Source organism: Thermobia domestica, chromosome 3 (assembly GCF_964235325.1).
Source record: "Thermobia domestica chromosome 3, izTheDome1.hap1.1, whole genome shotgun sequence".
Lineage (NCBI taxonomy): Eukaryota > Metazoa > Arthropoda > Insecta > Zygentoma > Lepismatidae > Thermobia > Thermobia domestica.
Genome location: NC_137456.1, coordinates 99832268 through 99843193, shown reverse-complemented (window position 1 = coordinate 99843193; position 10926 = coordinate 99832268). Strand labels below are relative to the sequence as shown.

The window sequence follows — 10926 nt, the reverse complement described above, 5'->3', positions numbered from 1 at the left end:
AGGCCATAGATTCAATATCGGTAGAACTTGATTAGCGATATAGCGAATAGCGTGCCCCGTATAGCGAAGAAGGTATCAAGTGCATCTTGCACCTTTACTAGGAATTTGAACTGGCATCCTCTAAGGTGATTGACCAAGGAATGGAACACATGATAATCCAAAAGGGCTGGCTTCAGAGGTTTGAGTTTTTCTTAAACTCGGCTCAACTGCTGATAGTACACGGTTGTATTATGCTCTGACCAGCTGATAGCAGTTCCCTATGTACGATGCCGCGAGCAGTCCACCTAACACACCTGAGCATATTATACTGGTGAATGGTGGTTTCTGCTGTTTTGGAACCGGTTCATAGATGCGTTCCAATGATGTCGGTGCCGTGGAGCTTCGTACAGGACCCACTTCTCATCACATTTCAACACCATGCCCAGAAATTGCTCCTTTCTCAGACGACACAGAAAAGAAACACAGATCTCTGCTCGTGTTGCCTTCTGGCTCGGAGTCAAATCATGTGGGACCCATGGAGGGCCAATGGAACACAAAAGCGACAGAAGTTTCTTGGTTACTTTATATATTTATTTCACACACACATATACAGAGACACTCGCGTGTACAGATATATACATGGATATAGATATATAGATAGAGATTCCGTGCATTTTCACACAGTACAATTTCACATGGTGCGCATTATTGGGGTATTTTGCATCGAATTAATCATTCTGAGGTGTCGTGCATTTGCACACGGTCAACTGTTACTCAGTGGTTCATCCCGATCTCTCTATCACTACAGGTGGAGGAATAACAAAGAATGAATGTGAATTAAGTAAGAATGGGGGAGAGAGCAAACACAAGTTAAAGTAAATACGAACAAGTGGAATTAATACTGGAAAAGCTAGGAAATAAACAAAGAATGAGGAAACATAAATTATAAAGAAGAAGAGAAAACTAATTACGAAAAAACTAATAAGGAAGGTAATATTAAATTTAACTAGGTGAAAATAAAAAAAAACAACAAAATTAAAAAAGAATCTTTTGTAAAGACACTAAAATTTGTTGCTGGTGTTTATTGTAGAGTTCTCGGAAATCAATAGCATTTGTATACGTTGACTTTCAAGGTATTCAGCGCCTAAGTTGGTCTAAAGACGTATTTTCGGAAATTAAGGTTTGTCAACAATAAAGTCATTCTCAACAATGATGACTAAAAAGAAACACTTGGTTCCCTTGGTACCTGGAAGTAAGCTTGAAAGTCGTATCTCGTTTTTATAATACGACGCATTGGATGAAGGCGGAATAATTCTGTGTTTTGTTTATTAGGGTTTGAAACGAGAACTGTGGGACAGCGAGCAATAATTTCCTGACGGAACTTTGAAGAGTTTCTGCAATAATTTTTCTCAATTGTACACTCTACATGCAGATATGGGAAGCACACATAATAATAGCTTGGCTATACCAGTCTTTTATGCATCGATACCAGATTAAAGAGGGCAAACATGCAAGCAACTGTTTATATATATATATATATATATATATATATATATATATATATATATATATTATAAAACAGCATGGCCTGAACAAAACTCAGTGCTGAAACTGGGTTTTAGCTTGAAGCGACCAATGCACCGCTTGTGGTTTTTCCTAACTCACAGGTTTCAGACTGCTGGTTAAATCAGAGCATCTGGTGGTATGTTAAGAATATTGGTCTCAACGAATAATACTTACACAATGAACATGTACGCTATCATGTTCATGTGTATAGTGGACTATTATTAAAACCATCAACTATTGTTGATGATAATTGGCTCTCCGTCATGGAAGACTGTCCACCTGGCCAGAAAATAGGAGAGTTCAACGACTATTTCATTGAACAATAGATGGACAATCCAAACTTTCCAAGATAAATTTGGAATTCTACGGTCAAAGGCATCGACCAAAGAACTCAATTGAGAGTTGGCACAATAAGATAAACCGCAGGAAATCTAAAAGTACACCATATATCTTGAAGCTTGAGAGTTTAGTGAATACAGATGCAACGTCTAGTTTTCATGCGTTTGCGAGACAGGGCTTAGATTGCAATCCGAAGAAGAGTAAAAGATCAACTTATATTCCTCTTGACAAACGATTGCAATTAGTCCTGAAGAAGCTGAAAATAACGGAGACCTTTAAATGCTTTAAGTGCCAAGAGCACACTCAGAGACACTAGAATAATGAGCCGATGAATTGTACGAAATGGATTGACAAGTACAGAAGTATAAAGGTTCCACCTTCACGACGGGCTGTTTGCTCGGAAAATAAAATGACAACGTTATTCTTCGAACACCATTAGAGTAGGAAGCTAAAGTTGTATGTTCCACAAGTTAACTATGCTCTGGGGGACAACTTTTCTTCGATTTTTGAACTTCCTGATTGAATTATTTCATGTGCTGCTTATTTTATGCTTTATTTATTTTTATTTTTGATTGTTCTTTTGTACCTAAGTATTTAATTTTTGATTATCCTTTTTCTGTTCTTATTCATCCTTAGTACCTAAGTATTTAATTTTTGATTATCACTTTTCTGTTCTCATTTATTTTCATTTGCTATTGTTTTTGCTTTTATCTCTTTCAATTTGCAATAATTTTTGTTATTCTTTTTATTTAATTTAATTTCCCATTGTTTATGTTATTATTTCCTCTTTTTCTTTACAACTTTTGTTTGAACATTTTTTGTTCTGTCTTTTTAGCTAATTTCCTTTACGGTTATTTTCTTTATTATTCTTTTCATGAGAGTGAAACATTTCTAATCTCTCCTTCTCTACTATTAATTGCATTGGTTCGTATTTATTTTAACTTGAGTTTGCTCTTTTTCTGTTCCTACTTAATTCATATTTGTTCTGTGTCCCTCTCCCCTGTAGTGAAAGCGGTTTCAGGATGATTCATGTGACTAACAGGTGAACCATATGAAAATGCACGTTTCCTGCAGAATGATTAATTGGATAAAGAAGAAAGTGTAAAATTGCTCGATAATGGACAGTATGTGAAATTGAACGACATCTATAGATGTCTGTGTGTGTAATATTACATAAGGATAATGCCAGAATGTACATGTACGTGTACATGTACAATGTGTAAACGGTGAGGAAAAACCAAGGTAATGTGTGAAGAGGAAGTTACACGGTTAACCTACGAGGATAAAAATAGGGCATAAACAGGAACAGAACAAAAGGACAAACAATGAAAGGACAAACAATGAAATAGAATAAGAGATTAAGCATAAGTAATAAAGTGAAGAGTTTTTTTTAAAGAAAAACTAATTACAAAAAGGAGAGGAAAGAACGAGAAAATGTAAAAGTAGAACTATACTAATAAATTTGGGAAGAGCGAAGTAAGAAATCGTTCTTCACTGATTTCAAAGAAATATTGTATATAAATGCACACTTCACTTAAATGCCATTGTAAGTCCATGTCCGGAATTTGGTGGCCAATAACTCGATAACTAATGATCAATTTTCTTGATTAAATTTGAATTGTTGGTACACCTGATCAAGTTTAATACGCATGTGAAATACTATAGTGTGCAGGCATTAAGTTGATTCTTGAGTTATTGGCTATCAAATGACGGGTTTATACTCAAGAATTTCAAACTCCAACTTCGATATGAAATAACTCGAGTACCAAAGATCTGGATGACACAATGTTTCATACCCATAATAAGCTCATGATGATCTATCAACGTGCAAAATTTGTCAAGATCGGCTGAGGTACTTAATCGCTTTTATTGAAATTTATCGAGTTCAAAGCCAAATTCATTAGCCAATAACTTGCAAACTAAAGATCTGTATTTCACACTATACTCAAATGTGGACAAAGCTCGAGAAGGTTAACCACTGTGCCAAGCTTGGTCAAGATCGGATAGGTTCTATTTATCGTGATTTAGTGAGAGTTTTTCATTTCACTAAGTCTGAACCTCAAATTTGGTGGCCAATAACTCGAGAAGGAATGTTCTGAATATCGTAATATTTCACGAACTTTGTACGCTGCATAAGGTCTACTAGCATACCAAATTTGGTGAAGATTAATTGAGCATTTTTGATAGCATACTACAAATAATGACATCTCAATAAATCGAACTCCAACTTTAATGGGCAATAACTCAGGAACCAAAGGCTTGGACGCAAAGTATATCATGTGTGTACTAAGCGTGTAGAATTCTAACACCATATTAATTTTGATCAAGATCGGATTAGTTCCATCAATCATGTACGATATCTGCTGTTCTGCTGATATTGACATTATTAAGAAAAAATCAAACGAAGGACAGAAACGATACGGATGAGCACATAGATAGTTGAGTCAGTGAGTAGTTCAGAGGAAAGGTGATAGAACAAAGCAAACGTAAAAACATTTCCGAATACTACAAAATTCCAGAACTATCCTTAGGACAATATGATGAAGACATTGTTATAGTGGCGAAACACAACAAATATTATCTGTATTACTGAGTTTGGTAGCGAAAACTTCAGGGATCCTACACATCCATACTGACACAAATGACCAAAATATATTTATAACTAGTAACAGAAATGTGCATTAACTATCCTTTGTTTTTCTTGTTGTAAAGGATGGACAATACGAGTAATATCATGTTGGCAGAGTATGAATCTTATAAATTAGCAGTATCAAAGATGATAATGGTAACTGATTGACTGATTATAATTGTAATTCGTAATTTCAATTTGAATTTCATATGTAAGATAAAATTCGAGAGAAATCCAGGTACAGGAGTTTAATAGGGAGAAATTCTGCAAAGAAATAGATAACCATATTCTGTCGGTATTCTGAAGAAAATATTAATGTTACTGAAAAGTATTTATGTATCAATTTATCCCAGAAAGTGATACAGTGTAGTGCATATAGCATTTTTTTCTAGTATGTCTTGTCCAGTTCAGTATGGCGAAACTTAGACTTTTCACATTTGACTCAGTCACAAAATGGGGATATATATAGCTTAGAAACAATTAATTGAGAGTGCAATTTTACATTGTTGTTGCTACCAGAGATTAAGATATAGGGCTTGATGAAGATCGGAAACCTCTGAAATTACGATATTAATAAGTGTGCGAAAGGCTATAGAATGTACCTTACCGTTTTTTCATGAGGAAACTAATACAATACACTGACAATGTCTTGGTAAGACATTTTTATTATAGGAAGAAAGGATTACCGAGAAGATTAAATCAAAGGTGTAACTAAGAAAGATTTATAAGAACAATGCTGGTGGTAATTGACTACAATTTCATTAGCTATATTTTACACTTTTCTTCTGTTTTCTTAAACCAGTTTCCGTGTCTAAAGGAAAGGAAAGTATCAACTGAATACACTTGATCATTCAAGCTTTGATACACGACGACAAATATTCACTATTAGCAGGTTAAGAAAACATGAAGTGATATGGTTAAGACATCTAATTACAATTTGATTGTTAATTGTATTCATCCTTCACCATCTAAAATATCATAATACCTATATAAACTTTAGCCTATTATAGAAACATCAATAAAATATGACAGTTGACACATATCACGTACCTGTATTATGGAAATGCAGGGGTAAGCATTTGCAGTTGTCAATTGCCTTTGCGTATTTGCAATCCATTTTGCAAGCAGTTAAAGAGTAGATTGGATTTACATTCAGTTTTCGTTCATTCCGGAAGTAGCATTTCCTTTGATAAGATGAGAGCTGCTGTATTGTTGGTGCACTTACTGTTTGAAGTAGCATGTACAAGAGGTAATAATATGATGTATTTTCCTGTACATGCAAGAATTTGATCTTTCTTTCTGGATATCCATACGGTGAGCTTGCAAAAATCTGTGTAGTAGTACATATTTATAAAAGCAATGTTATGTTTATCTCATAATGTTTAGTGCAGACTATCAATAATTCTTTTAAAAAATGTGACTGGTTCCTAGCATTATTACTTTATGTAATTAAGAAAAGAGATGATATCAGGTGAAGACATTTTGTCCCTGTTATATGAATACGTTATAGCTAAAATTGGTTTAATAGTGTATTCTAATTTTGTAATATTTAAATATTATGCTGCATCCACCCCTGTATATGTCCAAAATATATATCATTTAATTGGCTTGCGATGCTACGTTCATTTTCTATCAGTTGTGACCATTATCTCTCATGTTTATAACATAAAGTTACTTAGTTCTGCCTAATAGCGCTACAAATGATCGCAGCAACCACATTATCCGTTTACGTTCGTACTTAGAGAAGATGAATAATCCAGTACCTTTTTCAAAATGTATTTAAACTAAATAATTTACTCTACAATATCTCTTTCCATATACAATTCCTCTTTTTCTTCAAATTTGTTGAAGAAAAAATATATCTTTTCATTGAACAGAAAATACATTTCTTAAATATTTACAACAACAAAAGCAAAACAGTCTTTCAATTAAGAAAGTACTGCCATTAAAATTATTATTCCTCGGATGTAGTATATTGTTCTTAACGTCTTCAGAACATGCTGTGATGTTACAACACCGAAATAATTTTACAGCACTGGCTAATAACAAGATTAACAATGATAAAGTTCTCGGGCAATCAGCCAGGTGAAAACTGGTGGATAGGCAAACGTTTCGAGAACTGTCATCGTTCCCATCATCAGGGCAATTATGTAGAGATCAGCGGATTTAAGTAATATATACTCTGGACTGGCGAAAATGCTGGTTCCTGATTGGCTGATTCCATATTAAGACTGGAGCTGTGGTTGGCTGGCTATGTTCCGTAGTCCGTGGTACTGATTGGCTGAAGGTTATGTAGATGCTTGTGTGTCGTTTTCTTTTTTCAGGGCCAAACTGATATCACGCTTCTTGCAATTATTCTGAGGTAGCGTCTTCTTGAAATGATCCAGTTCCCGAGGGAGGGATTCTTTGTCTGAGATGTCTTTCGCTCTATGTGCTAGTGTGCTGATGACGGTGTTTCGCTGTGACTTATGATGAAAACTGTTGCCATTGAGATAGAGGTCAGTGTGAGTAGGTTTCCTGTAGACGCTATGGCCGAGACTGCCATCGGGCTTCCGGTGGATGAGAATGTCCAGGAATATCAAGCATCCGTCTTTTTCAATCTCCATTGTGAACTTGATGTTACTATGTTGTTTATTAAGAAATTCTAGGAACAAATGCAGCGTCTTCTTCCCGTGAGGCCAGATGACAAACGTATCATCTACGAATCTATAAAACCATGACGGCTTGAAAGGTGTCAGTTCTAATACTTTTTGTTCAAAATCTTCCATAAAGAAGTTCGCAACTGCTGGTGAATGTGGTGATCCCATGGCGACTCCATCCGTCTGTTCATAGTACTGTCCATCATATAGAAAGTATGTTGAAGTTAGGGTGATTCTGAATAATTCCACAATTTCCGGTGTGAAGTGTTCACTAAGTAGGAGTAACGTATCTTGAACTGGAACCTTGGTGAACAATGAAACCACATCGAATCTGACTAGAAGGTCTCCTGGAGCTGTGCGTATTGTTTTTAGTATATTCACGAAGTCGGAAGAATTTTTCACATCATGCTCACAATGTCCTACTAGTGGCTGAAGCAGAGAGGTGAGATACCTGGCTAGGCGGTAAGTTGGACCCCCAATTTCACTGACGATGAGTCTCATCGGGATGTCAGGCTTATGTATTTTTGGCAGGCCATAAAGTCGGGGTGGCTGACTACCGTGTGGCGTGATTTCCTTGCGGGTTTCATCTGGTAAACTGGCTTTTTTCAAAAGAGCAGCTACTTTCCGTTCGACTGCAGGTGTAGGGTCCTTCTTAAGGCGTCTGTAGGCCGTGTCATTGAGTAGCTCCAACATCTTGTTCTTGTAGACTTCTGTAGGCATGAGTACAGTTGCATTGCCTTTGTCTGCTGGCAATATGGTAGTGTTGGTGTCTTGGCGAAAATTTTTGAGAGCTGTTCTTTCTTCTTTGGAAATATTAGGTTTTTGTATTCTGGCCCTTTTCAGGGCCAAACTTACTTCATGGCGAATTTCATCTGCTCTGCTGTTGGAAGAGAATGTGTAGCTTGTTCAATGCTGGAGATTATTTCTGTAGACGGAATGAACTTAGGCACTGGAGCGAAGTTTAGACCTTTTTGTAGCAGTGAAGAAGTAGCTTCATCTAGTTGATTGTCTGTAAGATTGATGATGACTCTGTCTGGGTTTCGTTCTGATGTATCCTGTACCGGTCTCTGCTGTCGTGAAAATTTCGTACTTTGTTTCCTTGTAGTTATGAGGAAAAGTGATTCTGCCTGTGTCGTGGAACTGGTGTGAACCCAATCCCAGTCTGCCGTAGTCAAGTGTCCAGTGAGGAAGAGTTGAGTTGATAGAAGTTCGCGATCTAATCTGTCGAGTTTCCAGCGGGTGAAACTAATGCGTTCCTTCACAAAAGCGAAACTTGTACGATGTATAATCTTGCTAATCCGAAGCGAGTGAAGTGGGTATCGTATTTGTGCGAAGGCAGGAATGACGTGCTGATCTCTGCATCTCAAAAGGAAGGCAAGAGTACAGAGCGTTCGAGTCTTCTTCTTACGCAGGTCTTGAAGTTGTAATATGCTGTGTAGGATTTCCTCCCCGTAGAGGTGTTTGAAGTAAGATTTGAAGCTTTCCTGTCGGCGTATATGATAAAGTTCTTCTCGGGCAATCAGCCAGGTGAAAACTGGTGGATAGGCCAACGTTTCGAGAACTGTCATCATTCTCATCATCAGGGCAATTATGTAGAGATAAGCGGATGTAAGTAATATATACTCTGGACTGGCGAAAATGCCGGTTCCTGATTGGCTGAAAATGCCTTCCAGGACTAGCCGACAGGACTAACCGACGCGAAGCCCATGGAAGATCAGATTCAGGAAATGTGAAAAGGAAGTTCATAAAATTCATTGTTGATGCACAGGCCGATGGATAAGAAATGGCCGAAGCCGAACAGACTCGGGGGTCTAGAGGCGGAGCCCTTAGCTAGCCGAAGGCTAGTCTATATTATAAAATTGAAAGTGACTATGTTTGTGACTCTTAATCTCTTGAATCGCCCGACCAATCTCGACCAAATTTTCAACGTTGATGAGGTTCTGGCCTGGGAGTGGTTTTTAGCTATTTACTTTGACGATGCTACTTAGGAAAGAGGGACATAAAAAGAAATAAAACTTAATAACTCTTGACTCACATCACCAATCTTGATCAAATTTTTAATGTAGATGAGGTTCGGGACTGGGATGATTTTTGTCATTTCACTTTGACGGCGCAACGTGGGGCGGGTCTGGAGGGAGAGATATACAAAAATCAATAAATATAAAAATAAAAGTGGCTATCTTCGTGAATTAATTACTTTTTAACCAAACGATCGATCTCAAATAAATTTTCTATATGAAGTTGAAACCGGGAAAGTTTTTTTATCATTTCATTTTGACAGTAGATCTTAGGGAAGGAGAGGGGTGGATGGGAAATATATACAAATGAATAAGACTTAATAACTCTTCAACCACCCGACCGATCTCTATAAAACTTTCAACATAGATAAGGTTCGGGCCTGGGATGTTTTCATTATTTCACTTTTACGGTGGAACCTAGGGGTGGCGGAGGGGGGAGATATATGTAAAAAGAATAAAAATAAAAGTGACCGTCTTTCTGACGTCATCACGCTTTTATCACAGCACCGATCTAAATCAAATTTTAAATATGGATGAAGTTTGGACCTGGAGTGGTTTTTATCATAACACTTTGATGTTTGACCTTGGGGGAGGGGGAGGAGAGGGGATAGATATTATATTATATTAGGTATTCTCCCTTTCGGCAGGTCCTGGGACTAATGAGGATTTTTTATTTTTATTTTTTGAATTTTTAGATTTGGGCCTGGAAATTATTATTCTACTTTTCTCGATCTTCGGCTTCCTCTTTTAACTCTCAATATTTTCCTTTATATTCCAAATCATTGATCAACTCTGCACTTCTTCCTATTCCTCGCTTCCCTTCCATCCTCCCTTCAGTTGGAAATGTGAAGAAGACAATTTCTTTGCAAGATGTGTAGAATCCAATTGACCCTTCTACGAAAAATGGTAGCTTGAAGTGTCCTCTTCTCTCCTATTCGTTTTGAAACATCTTCGTTTGTTACTCTCTCTGTCCATTTTATCTTCTCCTGTCTCGTTCAACACCACATTTCGAAGCTATAAATATTTCTTCATAAACTCCCGTAATTTCCAAGTCTCTGAACTATACAGTCCAATGCTCCATGTATAGCACTTGACCAACATCTTCTTAAGTCCAATATTGAGCCCGGTAGTTTAAGGTGATCCTTTCTTGTTGAATGCTTCTTTAGCTATGACAATTCTTCCCTAATCTCTTTGGTGCAGTAAGCATCTCTCGTCAAAATACTTCAAAGATACTTGAAATTATCGACCTCTTTTTTCTACTCTGATCCGCAAGTGCGTGTTTCCACAGAATATTCTCAAGACTTTCGACGTTTCGATGTTAATTTCCATTCCATACAGTTTTCCAGTGTCAACTATTTTGTCAACCATCTCCTGTAGCCTTCCTTCGGTTTTAGCTATTATAACCGTATCATCTGCATACCTGATCTTGTTAATAATCTGCTCTCCAAACTTGAAATCTCCAATTCCCATTAATGATTCCTTCATTAAACATTGACTGTAAATGTTGAATAATTGGGGCGACAAACTACATCCTTGTCTATCTCCTCTTCCAATCTCCACACTATCGGTTTCTCCTTCATTCAAGTGCAAATTCACTCGTTGTCCTATGTACAGGTTCTAAATCAGTCACCGATCTCTCCAGTTGACTCTGACTTCTTTAAGAATTTTCGAAAGTTTTGTGCAACTGACCCGGTCGAAAGCTGTTTGCCAGTCGATGAAGTACAAGCATAGTTTTTTCACATCAAAAACTCGTTCC

At 36.9% G+C, this 10926-nt stretch overlaps 1 protein-coding gene across 1 annotated transcript; it reads right to left on the bottom strand.

Moving 5' to 3' along the window:
- Positions 1–6801: 6801 nt before the first annotated feature.
- LOC145681886 (uncharacterized) lies at positions 6802–7872 on the bottom strand. Its single transcript, XM_081753490.1, has one exon. It carries the CDS (start codon positions 7870–7872, stop codon positions 6802–6804), a length of 1071 nt encoding a protein of 356 aa, XP_081609616.1.
- Between the last annotated feature and the right edge of the window lie 3054 nt (positions 7873–10926).

Bases quoted from the DNA above. Each gene is read 5' to 3' on its own strand.
- LOC145681886 (XM_081753490.1), bottom strand. From the start codon at position 7,872: ATGCCTACAGAAGTCTACAAGAACAAGATGTTGGAGCTACTCAATGAC.